Source organism: Microcaecilia unicolor, chromosome 14 (genome assembly GCF_901765095.1).
Source record: "Microcaecilia unicolor chromosome 14, aMicUni1.1, whole genome shotgun sequence".
NCBI classification, from domain to species: Eukaryota; Metazoa; Chordata; class Amphibia; order Gymnophiona; family Siphonopidae; genus Microcaecilia; species Microcaecilia unicolor.
In genome coordinates, this window is record NC_044044.1 from 5467226 (window position 1) to 5486947 (window position 19722).

At 41.2% G+C, this 19722-nt stretch overlaps 1 protein-coding gene across 2 annotated transcripts in view; it reads left to right on the forward strand.

Moving 5' to 3' along the window:
• Window positions 1-17427, forward strand: part of LOC115457550 (olfactory receptor 1C1-like) — a 42197-nt gene extending 24770 nt beyond the window's left edge. For both annotated transcript variants that reach the window (XM_030187005.1, XM_030187006.1), the window contains 4 exons: window positions 2227-2333; window positions 3815-3869; window positions 6138-6178; window positions 15932-17427. In XM_030187005.1, the coding sequence (XP_030042865.1) occupies window positions 3851-3869; window positions 6138-6178; window positions 15932-16879 (1008 nt within the window). In that variant the 5' untranslated portion in view covers window positions 2227-2333; window positions 3815-3850 and the 3' untranslated portion in view covers window positions 16880-17427. The remainder of the gene's footprint in view (window positions 1-2226; window positions 2334-3814; window positions 3870-6137; window positions 6179-15931) is intronic.
• The last annotated feature ends 2295 nt before the right edge of the window (window positions 17428-19722 follow it).

The window sequence follows — 19722 nt, forward strand, 5'->3', positions numbered from 1 at the left end:
TTTGTGGAGGAAACAGTGAGCCCTCCAAAACCCACCAGAAACCCTCTGTACCCCCATCTAGGTGCCCCCTTCACCCGTAAGGGCTATGGTAGTGGTGTACAGTTGGGGGTAGTGGGTTTTGGGGGGGACTCAGCACACAAGGTAAGGGAGCTGTCTACCTGGGAGCATTTTATGAAGTCCACTGCAGTGCCCCCTAGGGTGCCCGACTGCTATTCTGGCATGTCAGGGAGACCAGTGTACTACAAATGCTGGCTCCTCCCACGTCCAAATGGCTTGCATTTAGACGTTTTAGACATGGATGTCTTTGGTTTCGAAAATCGCCAAAAACCAAGGACGTCCTTGGTGTTTTCGAAACAAAAGACGTACGTCCATCTTTTTTCGAAAATGACCTTTTCCTCGCCTCCAAATTTTCATTTTACAAAGACGCCCAAATTCCAACTTAGACGTTTCTTTCAAAAATGCCCCTCTATGTATAACAGCAGTTGTCAGAGGTTAAATAAAGTGCCTGCTGCCATGGCAGGGAAACATTAATCCAGATATTCAGGTTTGGTACATGGATCCAGTGTTGACCTGGAAGTGCTGTTCAGTTAACGGTGATGTTCAGTGGGCTAATACTCAGAAATCCTGCTGTGTAGTCATTTTCCTGTTGCATGCTTTCATATTATGCATCTCATTTTTACATTATATTACATCATACTTATAGACTGCTAGTACCATATAGTTCTAAGCAGTTTACAAACTCAAGAAGCCAAGGCAAATCCTCAAGATACTACAAAGTTACCAGCTAGTTTCATAAAACAACTACAGTTTAAATGCATCTTTTATAAAGAAGTGTTTTAAGGTTTTTCCTAAATAGAGGATAGTTATTCATATTGTCCAAACATGACATACATTTTCCATATCTTTTGTGCTTGAAACATCTTCAATTTTTCAAACAGATTAAATATTTTTTATACATCACCTTATACTAGGATTTATAATCGACTCATACCTAATTAGTTCAGAACCAAGTACAATAATAACAGACCAGGTATAATCTGGGAGCAACAGTAAATCAGATAATCATATATTAAAAAACAGCATTAACCTAGCCATTAATAGAGTTTCAGAACAAATTGACAAAATAATAAAGTCCTTAATCATTTCCTAAAATCCAGATAATTAGAGGAATCACAAACAATTCTATCCCATACTTGGCAGCCTGTTAAGAAAAAAGGAAGTCAACACTCCTTAACCTTTTTTTTTTTTTTTGGGGGGGGGGGGGGGGGGTTGCCCTTTATTGAAGGAAAAATGAAAAAGTTAAGAATTTTAGACTGACAAAGTTGACTTGTATTCATCATCAGAAAGTGATCATACATATATGTTTGTGCAAGGCCAAACAAAAGTTTATATAGAAGACAAAAAAAATTGAACTGCAATAGGAAGCCAGCATAAGATGGTATAGTAAGCTGTATCATACTTTTTAAGTGAAAAAAAAATCAAACAAACTACCATTTTTTGAATTGTTTTCATTGTCTTCAGCAGGAATTTAGAGGAAGCAAGATATATGCAAGATTATAATAGTCAAGTTGCAATAAGACTAAAACTTGAGTTAATATTCTAAACTGATCCCGATATATAGAATCCTGGATTCTACAGAGTTTTCTCATTACATTAAATTACTTTGTTAGATAATTAATTTGATCATTAAACGATAGCGTTTGGTCAATAAGTACCCCCAGTATCTTAATAGTTGGTGAAAGAGTGTAAGTATGCTGACCAATTGAGAATGTCATGCAATTTAGATCTGGATTATTGTCTATAACGAGGGACTTTTTTTTTTATTTAGCTTTTGCTTATGTTGCAACATCCAAGCTTCAATCAATGCAATACATCTTTGAATTGTAGACAACACTTCTTTTGATAACGAACAAAAAGGAATTAAAACATAATGTTGTTTGCATAGCTGTAGTTCTTATAGCTTACCTCTTCTAATTCAAAACTTAATGAGTATAAAAAGATATTGGAAAAGACAACCTCTGTAATATCACAAGATGCACAATAATGTTCAATGTCTATATTACAGACTTTCAACCTCTGCTTCTAAAGTATGTTCACCTTATTACTAAACACCCATGTTTAATACATGTTTCAATCAAGATCACTGAAAACTGAATGCAAAGATTAAAAAAAAAACCATTGACTATAGTTTGAATTTCTATCCTTACAAATTCCTTAATGATCCAGTAACCAGATCCCTGGAGCTTTTCACAATATTTATAACCTAGCCGATTGGACATCTGTGAGTTTTGAGAAAGAAGGAGCAGTGTGTCCCAAGATTTCATGCTGTTAAGGTAATTCATGATTTTGTTTACCATGTAGTTACTCATTACTTTTTAAACTTTGTAAGTTTCGCAGAGCTATGTGACTCAAATAATGATAATATTCCAAGGTATTCATATTGGCAAATTAAAAGTACCAAGAATATATCAATTTCACAATAAGAAAAAATTACGTTTTTTTTAAATTTCATAGCAATGTGCACCATACATTTTCCCTTTTCTAAAAGTGTATAAAACTTAACTTTCATAAATGTTGCATTCTGAGATAAATTCACCCTAGATCAGATGTGGAAAATAATCATAAGAACCAAGATTGAGTTTGTGATTTTTGAGTTTTTCTACTCTTCTACCCTGTTCAGGAAGAAATACTGGAACCATGATTTTGAAATATGTTTTTTATTGTACTCAACAGTGCAGAGTTGGAAGACGTTGTTATTATAAAAAAAAACCCCAAAACTAAAATAGATGGTCCTTATCATTATCCCCGATAGCAGATTGACAACCAATCTGATGAATCATAGATTTTTGATTCTTTCTGCCCAATTTCCCACCAGAAGCCATAGTCCAGGTTATTTATCTGCTATTCAGCTTCAATTATAAACAAGATTAATTCTGATGAGATTAAGACTGTGTTTTCCAAAATCAATTCAAAGTATGAAACATGAATATCATACAGCTAATTGTTTTACTAGACAGAAGAAAAAGTAGAAGAAATTGGGGAAGAATATTTGTGACATATATGGCCAGATTCGATATATGGTGCCTGAAAACTCCATGCAGAATACATTTCTGTCTAAGCATAGTCTATAAGCAAAGCCTATATTTAGCACAGTGTATAGAATATACTTGGTTGATATCACAGTGCTTAAAACTAAGCGCATTCTTTTACACCAAGGGAAATGTTGAGAGTAAATGCCAGCGTATAGATTTAGGTGCACAGGGACATATTCTATAACGATATGTGTAAATTTTGGAATGCCCACAAAACACCCATTTTCCCACATATAACCAAGCCCTTTTTAGCTATGCACATTATAATTTAAGCGTAGCACGTTACTGAATACTCTTAGCGAGTTGTACTCATAAATTCTAATTATTGCCAATTAATGCTCATTATTGTTCATTAATACCTGTTATCAATGATGATTAGCTTGTTAAGCCAATTAACTTGTGCGTGTTGTTATAGAATACACTTGGATTTTGGTGTGGAATACTAGGCGTGATTTATAGAATCCAGGGGATAATTTTGATACCCATTTCTTGACTCTCTCAATAATATTATGGTATTGGGTCCATCAAGAGCATTCAACTCCTCTGTCAATTCAAAGCAATCCAGTTCAGTTAAGCTATGGTTCTCATTTTAGGCTCTGCTAATTAGATTGGTTTGAATTAGCAGAGGAACTTAGTTTAGGAATAATCCAAACTGCATCATGAACAGAAAATATTAGTGTGACAATGTATATAGTACAAAATCACTTCTGTCTTTATTTTAGATATCCAGTGAAAATGAAGCTTTTGATTGAGTATTCATGCTATTAGGCTCCCATGGTAAGTTCAGAAAATATTTATCCAGCCATATATGATATGATTTTTAGAGGACTACACTGATGAAGGCCCTTCAAATAGCTCAGAATGCCAAGGCTCATGTGGGTTTTAGAAATAGACAGACAGACAGAGCCAGGGAGAGAGATTGAGAGAGAGACAGAAATCAAGGAGATGCTGCATGACAAGTGGAAAGAGAGAAATGTCATGTTATACAGCAAGTGAGATAGGGAGCAAGACACATCAGAATTCAGAAATACTTGACTGAAATTTGCTTGACTTAGGGGATACCTGACTTGAAGAAATTGAAAAACAGTGGTCTACTATTCACTCAATTTTGACTAAGCTGGATTGTCTCCAGTGAGACAAATAATGTTAAACTCAAGGATTTAAACATTGCGGACACATTTCTCATTAATTCAAGACTACTTACATTTAAGTTTAGTAGCTATTCTCTTGTCCTCATGACCTAAGTTTATACCTAAGTAATGTAAGGTTAAGCAACTTGCAGGGCCACCGAGAGCCAGAGCCGGGCCCAGGACAAGGCCGCCCCCCCCCCACCTGAGGTCGTCGTCGCCGCCACCGCCGGGCCCCCCTCCACCCGCTACTGGACCGGGCCCTGAACTAACCTTAAATGCCTCCTTTCCTTCGCAGCAAGCAGCAGCAGGACATACCTCTCCTTCCTTCCGTGCCCCGCCCTCACAGACGTTATGTCAGGCGGGGGCGGGACACGGAAGGAAGGAGTGACCTGCCCTGCTGCTGCTTGCTGCGAAGGAAAGGAGGCGTTTAAGGTTAGTTCCGGGAGCGACGGATGGCGGGCGGGCCTGACTGCGGTGGCGTTGGGCCCCCTCCGGAGGCCCGGGCCCGGGGACTTTTGTCCCCCCTGTCCCCCCTCTCGGCAGTCCTGGCAACTTGTCCAAGATCATAAGGAGTGGCAGATGAATTTGAACTCTAGCTTCCCTAGTTCTTAGCCCACTGTTCTACTCATTTGGAAGGTCCTCCATTCTACTCTACTAGAGAACTACTGGGTCAGATGTGAGCTAAATCAAAATTCAAACTTGTCCTTTCTGGGTCTTTCTTTTTGTACTGTATTTCAATGTTTCCATTTACGAGTGAAGTCAGTGGCATATAGGATTTAATAATTAAAAGAATGAAAATAAAATAATTCACTGAAATGAAGGTACATGCATAGATCTGCTTTATGGAGGAAGCAATGGGGAGATTACAATAGCAGAATTAAAGAAAAAATGTTCCTAGCCATAAAGAAGTCTACTGCATGAAGGGGGGGGGGGGGGGGGCAGGCTTTGGTATACTAGATATGCAGTATGGTCGTTATCTGCTGTCATATTCTCAGTTGCACTTTCTTTTTTTCACCACCTCTGATTGAGAAAACAGATGATTGTTTTGATACATGTGTGGATTGAAGTCTATGCACAAGGAAAACATTGGTAGTAATGGTAATTAGAGCAAAAGTTGTCAACGTGTGGCAAAATGATAGCTTTTGCCACACTTTGATTTACCATGGTATCTCAGTGCCACACGTTGCTGACTCCCATGGTAAATGAATAAAGCTGCTTGTTAGCCACCTCACAGGCAGTGTTATTCAACCGAGCCGGCTTTCTTCGGCTGCCAAGTGGTACCAAATTGGAAAAGTTCAAGTTGAAATCTTTCAGTACATTTAGAGCTCACCTTAATTCATATGCCCCTTTTTATATAGTAGCGCTATAGATATGATTATTATTATTATTAGTAGTAGTAGTTACATACAAACATTTATGGAACTATTAAGGGTGTGCTTTTATAAGTGTCCATTCAGTCTGAGAGTATGTGCTAAAATTCTAATGTGCTCTAAATCAATTTAGTGTATGTTAACCTAATAGCTATATGCATTCATTTGAAACAACGTGGGAAATGTCAATGTTTCATGTCATTATCAATACTGCGTTCTCTGTGTGTCAGAAGAGTACACACTCTTTGGAAATAGTCAACATTTTTTAGGACTAGTGGCACACTCTTTCTGAAAAGGTGTACACTATTAACATTAAAAAAATTCTAACACACTCCAAGAAACAACCCAGGAAATGACAAAACATTAAAGGGCACTTCTACTAAGCTGCACTAGTAAATGGGCTTATCCCCAAATTCTACATATGGGACTAGATTCTGTATATGGCACCTGAAAAATCCCTATGGAAAAAATATACCTAGGAATATTCTATATAATATGCTTAAATCTAGGTGTGCTTTATAGAATAATCCTAAAATTCTCTACAGATTATAGAATACGCTATCTGAGAGAAGAGGACATTTCTCTGGTAAGTGAACATTATTTTGCTTTGTGCTTTGGAAACTTAAAGATTGGGGTTTAAAGGAGGAATTGTACGTTAGTAATAATCAAAATAAAAATATAAAGCAAATTTTATCAATAAAATCTCCATAGTCTTTTCCCCTTAGTTTTAAAAACTTTGTACCACAGTATTAACAGATAGAATCTAGCAGGCACTGCAGGATCTAGTTTAGTTACCCGCCCACCCCTAGGGCAACTCTTCATTTATAGTCAATTATTAGAGGAGTGGAACATCTTGTTTCAATAATATGGGTTTCCCCGCCCCTTTGCAGGGATGTCCTGTGAGGATGCCCTCAGGAAAACTTGGGCACCCCGTTCGATTATGTCCTTCCACGTGACTTAAAACTTTAAGCTCATCACCTTACAGAATATGCTTTGACAGTTAGGCATGTAAATTGTGATTAATGCCAATTAGTGCTTTTAACTGCTTGTTAACATCCAATTATCAGCACTAACTTGCTCAATAACTAATTAAGTTATGTGCATTGTTAAGGAAAACACTTCTGTTTCCTTGCGGAAATCTCGGCATGATTTATAAATCCAGCAGATGGTACCTATGGTTATGCGTGTAAATTGGGCATGTGCTCAGTTTAACATACGTAACTTAATTGAATAACAATCCAATCTGCATTTATAATTGGTGATAAATTATCAGCACTAATTTGCCCTAATTAAGATTTATGCACATATTGCATTCTATAATGATCTGCACATAAATCCTAACATGCGTAACTATTTGGTGGTGGCTAGGGGTGTTTTGAGGGCATTCTGAGGGCATTCCTAAATTTTACATGCATACATATACAATTACACCTAACTGTAGGTGCCTAAAACTAGGCCTGCTCAGTTATTCGCTAAAGCACAATTCTATAAAAGATACATATCCCTTACAGAATCACGCTAAGTGTGTTCAATTTTTGCTACCAATTTTTAGGTGCTATGTATAGAATATAGAATAATGTATCCTAATGCACATCTTTCCCGTGCACCAAGTCCATCTCCAACATGGCCATAACATCAGCATTCACACTACGCCATGCTACACATAACAATTACACAAATAAATCCAGTAACACTTCTTTGGTGTATAAATGGTCCGCAGCTTTATTAACACTTTCAATAATTGAAAATTCATTTAAACTTCATACATAATTTAACAGAAATCACAAACCCTAGAGAGGCCTTTATATTCTTACAAAATGAAGTCAGTTGGTGCTCAACAGGCCTCAGAAAAAACTTAGCCTCCAATCCCAAAGTCTGCAGTAACACAGGACTTGGCGAAAATAATCATGGCGGTGACACACACAATGTAACAAATCTAGTATAATTTCCCCAACTTTCAAAGACCTCACCAACAGTCTCACCAACCCACCACAAGTGGTCGCTGCATCCCCACACACAAGCTGTGGCCCCATCTGCCATTTAACATGGCCTTCAAAATATCCTGCAGACTGCTAATGAAGATGCCCTGCCCAATATCAGACAAATGGACCCCATGTCCCCTAAACAGGCCAGGACAATCCATGGAAATTAATTTATGGGTAAGAACCATACCCCCTAAACCCACAACAAAACAAGCCACCTAAGAATTCACACTTCTCTGAAGGTGCTCAATATCCTTCGCTTTCCTCACCTCCGTCCACACCATATGTGGAAGAATAGAAGACCACACCAAACATGCTGAAGGAAAATAACTTTTAACCATGGCCTAATCCTGTTTCATATGTCAAATTAAATCACCCCCCCCCCCCCAAAATTAATTAATATAAACTCAGGAGATGAAAATCAATGTGCTTGAAGAAGAGTGGGCAGCAGTTGATCCCATGTCTTACCATGAATCCCCAGCTAGGGCAGCCAAATGCCTTGTTCTGCCATGCCAAGGTTCGCACCCCAACGAGAGTCAACTGCCCTCTTCTGGACCCAGAATATGAGTGAATGTCCACCTGGTCTGTGTTGGAACGCTGAATTTTCAAGTATAAACTCTTAGAAGACAAGCCATTATCCATCAACAGACCAGTGGATCCATCTGCATGCTTCGAAGAAGCTACCAACTTCCCAACATGAAAAGCCCCTCAAATAAAACAAACTTTAAAAGCCAACTGAAAAAGGACAGCCTCAAAAATTGAATGACAAACCTCCAGTAAGTCCTCAAACAGTGCCGCCACGTGACCATACATCAGGGGCAACTGAACAGATGAAACAGTCAATGGTGGAATGCCTACCATACCCATGAAGTAATTTCTTAAAAACAAAAACATTCCCCAGATCCAGAAAACCCCGAATCTGGGAGAATAAGTTCACACTAGCCAAAGTCTGATGCAACAAGCCCACAGATCAACCCTGAGCCTCAGCAAAGAGAATAAACTCTACCAACAGGGAGACTGAAACAGGCAAGGCAGAAGAAAGGCCTCAAAGCAAAAAAACTCAAAAATATTTGCCATCCCGAAACATAAGAGTTCCAAGTACTTGGTGCTAATGATCTCTTCAGCAGTGCTCCGACTGCTCCAGGGAGCAGAACCACAGTTCATCCAGCTTCACAGTAGGCAAATGATCAGTAGATAGAGCCAAGGAACAAAATCGGGTCCACTGTAAACGGGAAAGGGCATCAGCAATGTCTTTGAAAATGACCAGAACTTGCCTGCCTGTTAAAGACACATTAAAGTTCAAACAGTATAAAACAATAAGGCAGAGAATAGCCACCAGCAAAGGACAATGAGCAGTAAAAGAATTAATCGCTCACACCACTTCATTATCCAAATATAACATTACCCTCCAGTTTGACAAACGAACAACCTATATTACCAAGGCCACTACAACTGGAAACAATTCAAGGAAGGCAATATTAGTACACCATCCATGCTCCCTCCACCACCCAGGCCATGAGTGTGTATACCATGCACCACCAAAATAAGCACCAAAAGCCCCTGCCCCAGATGCGTCAGTGAATAAACCCAAATCAACATTAGAAACTAGAGACCCTTTGCCATATCTGCACCCCATTAAAATGACACAAAAATTGTTGCAAGAGTAACAAATCATCACGCATTACCTGAGGCAAACAAACTCAATGATATTTTGTCCATAAGCAATGAGACAGAATGCCAAACGCCGGGAAAACATTTGGCCCATTTGAATAACCCAAGCTGCCCCGCCAACTCTTGAATCTCTTGAAAGTCAGCTTTGAACGAGCACGAGCCCCATTAACGGCAGCCTGCAATGCTTCTATTTTCGCCAACGGAAGTCTGGATTCCATACAAACCAAATCCAGCTCAATACCCCAAAACACCAAAGTGTCACAAGGCCCCACTGATTTATCCACCACCAGAGGAATGCCGAATGCCCGCAATACTACTGCAAAAGCTTTCACTATCATAGCACATTGCGTAAACTCAGACAGACCAGCAAATAAAAAATCATATAAATAATGAACTACGGAATGAAAACCAGACACCTGATCCAACACCCAGTGAATGACGTATAGAAAGTTTCAAAATAAGAACAGGAAATTGAACAGACAATCGGCATGCACTTGCAAAAATAAAAGAATCCTTCAAATTGGAAATCTAACAAATAAAAAGAATCTGGATGAGCAGGTAAATGCTGGAGTCTAGCCTCAATATCCACCTTAGCCATTAAAACCCCAGGACTTAAGCATACCATGTCCACAGCCCGATCAAATGAGGCGTATTGAACTGAACAAAGCTCCAGAGCAATAAACGCTGCCAGCACATGGTAAAGTAAATAATAAAACTGACAAATCGATATCCGCCCACTGCCAGCAAGATGTCAAATTACTTTTCCGAACGAAAACGATGCAAAATTGTCATCCCCACTTCAAACCTGCTCCTTTCCCTTTCCTTACTCCCAAATCCACTACTGCCCGCCAAAACTCACCCCACATACCGTGTTTCCCCGAAAATAAGACACTGTCTTATATTAATTTTTGCCCCCCAAAATGCGCTAGGTCTTATTTTCAGGGGCTGTCTTATTTTTCGGGGAAACATCGGGGTTGGATCGGGGTTGGCCCGCCCGCCCTCTGTCGCTCCCGGAACTAACCTTAAACGCATCCTTTCACTTTCGCAGCAAACAGCAGCAGGGCAGGCCACTCCTTCCTTCCGTGTCCCGCCCTCGCCTGACGTAACGTCCGCGAGGGCGGGGCACGGAAGGAAGGAGAGGTCTGCCCTGTTGCTGCTTGCTTGAGAAGGTGAAAGAAGGCGTTCAAGGTTAGTTCCGGGAGCGACGGAGGGTGGGTGGAGTGGGGGGCCCGGCGACCTCGGGTGGGGGGGGGCGGCCCGGGGGCGGCCTTGTCCGGCTCTGAGCGGTTTACAACCAAATTATACAATGCACACCTTCAAATTACACTACAACCACAGGTATCTCTGCCTGTCTTCCTCACTTCAAACCTGCTCCTTTCCCTTTCCTTACTCCCAAATCCACTACTGCCCACCAAAACTCACCCCACATACCGTGTTTCCCCGAAAATAAGACACTGTCTTATATTAATTTTTGCCCTCCAAAATACGCTAGGTCTTATTTTCAGGAGCTGTCTTATTTTTCGGGGAAACATCGGGGTTGGACCGGGGTTGGCCCACCTGTCCTCTGTCGCTCCCGGAACTAACCTTAAACGCATCCTTTCACCTTCGCAGCAAGCAACAGCAGGGCAGGCCACTCCTTCCTTCTGTGTCCCGCCCTCACCTGACGTAACGTCCGCAAGGGCGGGGCACGGAAGGAAGGAGAGGTCTGCCCTGTTGCTGCTTGCTGAGAAGGTGAAAGAAGGCGTTCAAGGTTAGTTCCGGGAGCGACGGAGGGTGGGTGGAGTGGGGGGCCCGGCGACCTCGGGTGGGGGGGGCGGCCCGGGGGCGGCCTTGTCCGGCTCTTGGCGGCCCTGCTTTCAAACAAAAATTTGCTAGGTCTTACTTTCGGGGGAGGCCTTACAGTGGGGGAAATAAGTATTTGATCCCTTGCTGATTTTGTAAGTTTGCCCACTGACAAAGACATGAGCAGCCCATAATTGAAGGGTAGGTTATTGGTAACAGTGAGAGATAGCACATCACAAATTAAATCCGGAAAATCACATTGTGGAAAGTATATGAATTTATTTGCATTCTGCAGAGGGAAATAAGTATTTAATCCCTCTGGCAAACAAGACCTAATACTTGGTGGCAAAACCCTTGTTGGCAAGCACAGCGGTCAGACGTCTTCTGTAGTTGATGATGAGGTTTGCACACATGTCAGGAGGAATTTTGGTCCACTCCTCTTTGCAGATCATCTCTAAATCATTAAGAGTTCTGGGCTGTCGCTTGGCAACTCGCAGCTTCAGCTCCCTCCATAAGTTTTCAATGGGATTAAGGTCTGGTGACTGGCTAGGCCACTCCATGACCCTAATGTGCTTCTTCCTGAGCCACTCCTTTGTTGCCTTGGCTGTATGTTTTGGGTCATTGTCGTGCTGGAAGACCCAGCCACGACCCATTTTTAAGGCCCTGGCGGAGGGAAGGAGGTTGTCACTCAGAATTGTACGGTACATGGCCCCATCCATTCTCCCATTGATGCGGTGAAGTAGTCCTGTGCCCTTAGCAGAGAAACACCCCCAAAACATAACATTTCCACCTCCATGCTTGACAGTGGGGACGGTGTTCTTTGGGTCATAGGCAGCATTTCTCTTCCTCCAAACACGGCGAGTTGAGTTCATGCCAAAGAGCTCAATTTTTGTCTCATCTGACCACAGCACCTTCTCCCAATCACTCTCGGCATCATCCAGGTGTTCACTGGCAAACTTCAGACGGGCCGTCACATGTGCCTTCCGGAGCAGGGGGACCTTGCGGGCACTGCAGGATTGCAATCCGTTATGTCGTAATGTGTTACCAATGGTTTTCGTGGTGACAGTGGTCCCAGCTGCCTTGAGATCATTGACAAGTTCCCCCCTTGTAGTTGTAGGCTGATTTCTAACCTTCCTCATGATCAAGGATACCCCACGAGGTGAGATTTTGCGTGGAGCCCCAGATCTTTGTCGATTGACAGTCATTTTGTACTTCTTCCATTTTCTTACTATGGCACCAACAGTTGTCTCCTTCTCGCCCAGCGTCTTACTGATGGTTTTGTAGCCCATTCCTTGTGCAGGTGTATGATCTTGTCCCTGACATCCTTAGACAGCTCCTTGCTCTTGGCCATTTTGTAGAGGTTAGAGTCTGACTGATTCACTGAGTCTGTGGACAGGTGTCTTTCATACAGGTGACCATTGCCGACAGCTGTCTGTCATGCAGGTAACGAGTTGATTTGGAGCATCTACCTGGTCTGTAGGGGCCAGATCTCTTACTGGTTGGTGGGGGATCAAATACTTATTTCCCTCTGCAGAATGCAAATAAATTCATATACTTTCCACAATGTGATTTTCCGGATTTAATTTGTGATGTGCTATCTCTCACTGTTACCAATAACCTACCCTTCAATTATGGGCTGCTCATGTCTTTGTCAGTGGGCAAACTTACAAAATCAGCAAGGGATCAAATACTTATTTCCCCCACTGTATATCTACCAATTCAAGAAAACCTCTACTAGGTCTTATTTTCGGGGGATGTCTTACTTTCAGGGAAACAGGGTAGTAAAAACCCTTTCACCCTTAGCAACAACTAATCAATCACATCCACCCTTCCATCCTAACCTGCATAGCCTTTTCCATCAACCCAACCTTAATCCCCTGCACTCCCACCTATCCCTAACCCCCCTCTCGCAGACAACATCAGCATGGCTCTGGTTCACTGATGTTACAGTATCTGGTCACAATGATAACGTTGTGAGCCCACCCAAAAGAAATATTTTTCTATTTGTTGATATTCTTACCATGCACTAATGTTAACATTAGCCAGTGACCAGTTGAAAAAATTAAGGAGGGAGCACTGACTTCCTCTTATTTAGGAGGCATTAAGAGCTCCAGAGTTGGAGTGGATTGAATTTTATTGATTTCCTAAATCACACAATACTTGTGTGTCTGAGCGGTTTACAACCAAATTATACAATGTACACCTTTAAATTACACTACAACTACAGGTATCTCTGCCTGTCTTCCTCTTTCTGAGTCCTATTGTAACATACGAATGCTAACCTTCTTTCCCTTACCTTTTCAGCTACTACGTTTGAGAACCTGAGCAGTCTTCTTTTCCTCTAAATTTTATGTAGTTTTCTAACATAAAGGTTTGTCGCCTATAAGATGGCAACTTTCAGTTTTGCCCACTGTTGTTCTACTTCCTTCAGCTGTTCCAGTGGCGTACCTAGGGTAGTTGACACCCGGGGCTGGTCATTTTTTAACACTCCCCTCCAAAATCCAGTACTAGGCATACCGAGAATACAAAACATTCAGGACCTATAGAGCAATTCTACCATACCATAAGCAGTCATTTCTATGAGTCACACAAGGAAAAGGAAAGCATCTTAAACACTACAGTGAGCCCTAGAACATCAATTCACCTATTGTAAAACAAAACCAGACAGAATAGTGCAGATCGTCAATCCTGCACAGTCAATGCCAACTGAAAGCCATGTCTTTTTCACAAACACAGATACACCCTAATCCACTATAGAATAAGTAATCATAAACTTTCTATTTAGACAAAAATTAAACTGAACCCCCGATGCCAGACTCTGCATACAATGCAACACCACAGAAACAGAAAATGTCCCCTAGTACTGTGCAAAATATAAAGACAGTAGATGTAAATTTGAAAAAAAACTAACAAATACCAATCACCACTTTACAAATTAAGAAAAAGAACTAAAACAAATATGGAAAATAAAATCATACCATTTTATTGGACTAATACGTTTAGCTTTCAGAGGCCAAAACCTTCTTCCTCAGGTCAGTACAGTATAGTGCTGTTACAGTGTCCTATCCTGACCTGAGGAAGGGGGTTTTGCTCTCCGAAAGTTAGTCAAAATTTATTAAAATTAGTCCAATAAAAAGATTACCTTATTTACATGTTCTATTTATAAACATTAACACAGCTACAATACTATATCCTAAAGCAAAATAATAAAAATATATATTTACAGTTTGTTGTCTCTGGTTTCTGCTTTCCTCATCTTCTTTTCACTGTCTTCCTTCCATCTAGCATCTGTCTTCGTTCTTTCTCTGCCATCCAGTATCTGCCCTCTCTGCTGTCCCCTCCATCCAATGTCTACCCTCTGTCCCTGCCCCTTCCATGCACATCTGCCCTCTATCTCTGTCCCTTCCATCCACCATCTGCCCGTCTGCCCTCTCTCTCTCCCCTTTCCATTCACTGTCTGCCCTTTTTCTCTGCCCCTTCAATCCACCATTTGCCATCCCTCTCCCCCCCCCATCTATCCATCCATCCAGTCATCCAAGATCTGTCCCCTCTCTCTGCCCCTTTTTTCAGCCCCCCAGTTCCAGCCCCCTTATCCCACCTGCCCCTAGTTCTAGCCCCAGCCCACATCTCCCACCTACCCCCCCATTTCCAGCCCCCAGTTTCATCTCCACTCCCATCTGAAAAGCCCCCACCCCCTTCTCCCATCTGAAGCCCCCTCCCCACCTCCCCTTCTCCCATCTGAAACCCCCCCTCCCCACCTGAAACCCCCTCTCCCATCTGAGCCCCTGACATGACCACCTGCTTCATCCAGAGAGGACAGCCCTAGTCTCCTGCCACCACCCTGCCTTTAAAGAAAAAGCTGTGAAGCGGTGTAGCAGTCAGCGCCTCACATCTGCCCTCGCGGAAATAGGAAGTTACCTCAGAGGAGGGCGGGACCCAGTGAGTGAAAGCCCGACGACGAGGAGGAGAATGGAGATATACATCGTTTACAAGCAAGGCAGACGTGAGGCGCTTCCTGCCACGCCGCTTCACAGTTTTTTCGTTAAAGGCAGGTGGCAGGAGACGAGGGCTGACTGCAGCGCCAGCAGAGCACCCCCCCCCCCCCCCCACTGACCCGGGGCGGACCGCCCCGCACTTGGTATGCCACTGAGCTGTTCCCATCTAACTAAATCTTACTTAAGAAATTCCCCATCTCGGCAAAGTTAGTTAATCTCGAATAAGCCCTCTCCTCCTTTGTCTTGCTATTGAACCACACCATTCGGTGATCACTAGATGCCAAATGATCTTCCACAGTAAAATCAGAAACATTGTCTCCATTTGTAAGCACTGGGTCTAGAATAGCTACATCCTGCGTAGGTTCTGTCACCCACTGCTGAAACAATTCTTCCTGTAGAGAATCCAAGATCCTTTGCTTCTAGATGACACCGCAGCAGGGATGCCCCAATCACCCATCAGTAGTACTTCCCTTTTCCTAGCTATCTTGTGGATGTGTTCGTTCAATACTCTATCCAACTCTTCTGACTGTGAAGGTGACCTGTATATTACACCAATCTAAATATATTTTCCTCTTCCTCTTTGTAATAAAACTAATGCAGAACAGTTTAGCACATCCCACATTAGGCCATTTCCCTGCGATAAGCACACGTTAGTTCATTTTTGGGTTCCAAACACCTACAATTTAGTTCCTGTTAAACCAAGCAGTGCTCAATGAAAGGTTTTAATGCACATTGATTTTTTTTCATTAAGTATGAAACAAACTCTAAATTTTTTTTGAAAATTTAGAGAAATGGCAAAATGAACTAAAAACTAACCAAACTTCTTGCACTGTACATTAATACAGAAACCAGAGTATATTGCTTTTTCAGTTGTGCTGATTATATTTCTATTCTTTAATAAATCAACAGATTAAGCAGACAGCAACAATGAAGAAGGAAAATAAGACGGTGACTACAGGATTCACTCTTTTGGGCTTCTCTGAATATTCTCACCAGCAGGTCCTCATTTCCATAATGGTTTTACTGGCCTTCTTTATCTCTGTTTTGGGAAATATTGGGATTTTCATATTAATGTTATTTGATCATCATCTCCACAAACCCATGTACTTCTTCCTCAGCAGTCTGTCCTTCTTAGATATCTGTAACACTACAGTCACTCTCTCAACGTTACTGGACAACCTCTTCACAGGAAACACATACATTTCCTTTTCTCTGTGCATGACACAGCTCTACTTTTTCATGAACTTTATAAACACAGAATTCTTTCTGCTCACCGCCATGGCCTATGATCGCTATGTGGCAATCTGCCACCCATTGCACTATGCGCTCATGATGAATAAGAAAATATGTTGCTCCCTCATTGCTGCTTCATGGATAGCTGGTGCTCTGGATGCAATTCCTGTAGAGGTGTCTGTATCTCAATTGTATTTTTGTAGCTTCAATGAGATTAACCATTTCTTCTGTGACCCTAATGCACTGATAAAACTCGCCTGCAGTGATGCGTACAGCCTTGAAATTTTGATACTTATTGAAGGGATGTTTGTGGCAGTCCTTCCCTTTCTGTTAATCCTAATATCATATACCTGTATCATCAAATCTATCCTGAAAATCCGATCTACAGAAAGCAGAAGCAAAGCTTTCTCTACTTGTTCCTCTCACCTCATTGTGGTTAATGTATTCTGTGTGACCTCGAGCTGTATGTATATGAGACCATCCTCACTGCACTCACCAGAGCTAGACAAACTGTTCTCCTTTCTCTATACAGTTTTTGTTCCAATGTTAAACCCTATTATTTATAGTCTGAGAAATCAGGAAGTAAAGAATGCATTTAGAAAAGTTAGGTTTGTTAAACAATGATAAAGAACCAAATAATTTTTTATCACTTTCATGGAATCATGCTCTATTGTGAAAATAAGAAAGGGGATGGGATTTGATATTACGCCTTTTTGTGGTTGCGATCAAAGTGGTTTACATATTACATACAGATAGTTATTTGTACCTGTGCTATTGTGGGTTAAGTGACCTGCCAAGAGTCACAGAGAGCTATTATGAGAACCATTTAGCTACTCATCCAGTCCTAAATAACACTCTGGTGACATTTATTTTAATCCTGGATTGTAAATCATGATGCTGAGGAATTAAACGTTATCTTTGTCAATTATGGAGTCTCCGGATTTGGCAACATTTTTAGAAACTTCCCAAGATAATATATCTGAAAGGTGTAATCTCTTGGTGTCTTTCATCACTGGACAGGAGAAAATATTGTATGAACCCTGATAAGTTGGCGTGTTTATTGCTTGATAAAGGAAATGAGTAATAAGTTAGTTTATTGTCTTCTTAGTTAGCACTATGATATAAATGTTTTATACATCTGATTATGTTTTTTCTTCTTGTTCTCTGTTCTTTCTCCATTGCTGTGGAATTATTTACTTTTACTTTATGTAAATGTAGGTAAGATTAATTTGAAATAAAAATAAAAGTTGTCTCTTTCTAAAGTTTTAATTTCCAGATCAGAAGGTATCCATCTGAACCTCAGGACACACCTAGATTATCAAGTTTTCAGGTTATTCACAATTAATATGCATGAGAAAGATTTGCATTCACTGCATGTTCAATCAGGTTATCCTGAAAAATCCAACTGCCTGGCTATGTCTCAAGGTTTGGGTTGAGAATAAAAGTTCTAGATTAATAATTAGGAATAATTAATCCCCATACTATCACCACACCTGACTTAGGGGCCCTTTTACAAAGGTGCATAAGGGCTAATGCACATCCAGCGTACGCCAAATTGGCATTACTGCCTGGCTACCACATGCCCCAGGAGGTAATTCTGAATTTGGCACTCGCCGAAAACATGCAGAAGAAAATATTTTCTATTTTCTACTGCGGGGCACTTACCGGGAGGTAAACAGCAGTTGGTGTGTGCTGCACGCTTACCGCTCGGGTAGCGCATGAAACCTTATCACTAAGTCAATGGTTGGGGGTAAGGTCTCAGGCCAAAAAAGGACTTGTGCTGGTTTTTATTTTGCCACACATCCATTTCTGTCCCATTAAAAAATAGTCTTTTTTCCTAGTTGTGATTCAAACCGGCCTGGTGTACACCCAAAAGATGCGCTCGCACTGCTGCAGACCAGTTTTTGCTGCAACTTAGTAAAAGGACCCCTAAAGTACATAAAAGGGCCTATTTACTAAAGTGTAGTAAGATTTTTCCAAAACCAATATGTGGTGAATGTAAAAGCTCAGTGTTTCTAGCATTTCCCAGTTCAGTTAATACAGAGGATATTTAATTACCACGATTATGTTTAAGTTTGTTTGGGGTTTGATTAATCGCTGATTCATGGTCAAGCCAAATCTCAGTGATTTACAGAGTCTAAAAACACAAACAAAAAAGGAACACCATTTCAAATAGTAGAGAGAGATATTAAAACTAGAAGAGAACTACAAAACATACAGTCATCCTATGTGTAAAAGGGGCGATCAAAGAAGACAAAGATGTAGCGGAGAGACTGAATGAATTCTTTGCTTCGGTCTTCACCGAGGAAGATTTGAGTGGGATACCGGTGTCAGAAATGGTATTTCAAGCGGACGAGTCGTAGAAACTTACTGACTTCACAGTAAACCTGGAGGACATAATGGGGCAGTTCAGCAAACTGAAGAGTAGCAAATCTCCTGGACCGGATGGTATTCATCCTAGAGTACTGATAGAACTGAAAAATGAGCTTGCGGAGCTACTGCTAGTGATATGCAATTTATCCTTAAAATCGAGCGTGGTACCGGAAGATTGGAGGGTGGCCAATGTAACGCCGATTTTTTAAAAAGGCTCCAGGGGAGATCCGGGAAATTATAGACCGGTGAGTCTGACGTCGGTGCCGGGGAAAATGGTAGAGGCTATTATTAAAAACAAAATTACAGAGCACATCCAAGGACATGGATTACTGAGACCAAGTCAGCACGGCTTTTGTGTGGGGAAATCTTGCCTGACCAATTTACTTCAATTCTTTGAAGGAGTAAACAAACATGTGGACAAAGGGGAGCCAGTTGATATCGTGTATCTGGATTTTCAAAAGGCGTTTGACAAGGTACCTCATGAAAGGCTACAGAGGAAATTGGAGGGTCATGGGATAGGAGGAAATGTCCTATTCTGGATTAAAAACTAGTTGAAGGATAGGAAACAGAGAGTGGGGTTAAATGGGCAGTATTCACAATGGAGAAGAGTTGTTAGTGGGGTTCCTCAGGGGTCTGTGCTAGGACTGCTGCTTTTTAATATATTTATAAATGATTTAGAGATGGGTGTAACTAGCGAGGTAATAAAATTTGCTGATGACACAAAGTTATTCAAAGTCGTTAAATTGCGACAGGATTGTGAAAAATTACAAGAGGACCTTAAGAGACTGGGAGACTGGGCGGCTAAATGGCAGATGACGTTTAATGTGAGCAAGTGCAAGGTGATGCATGTGGGAAAAAAGAACCCGAATTATAGCTATGTCATGCAAGGTTCCACGTTAGGAGTTATGGACCAAGAAAGGGATCTGGGTGTCGTCGTCGATAATACACTGAAACCTTCTGCTCAGTGTGCTGCTGCGGCTAGGAAAGTGAATAGAATGTTGGGTATTATTAGGAAAGGTATGGAAAACAGGTGTGAGATGTTATAATGCCGTTATATCGCTCCATGGTGCGAATGCACCTTGAGTATTGTGTTC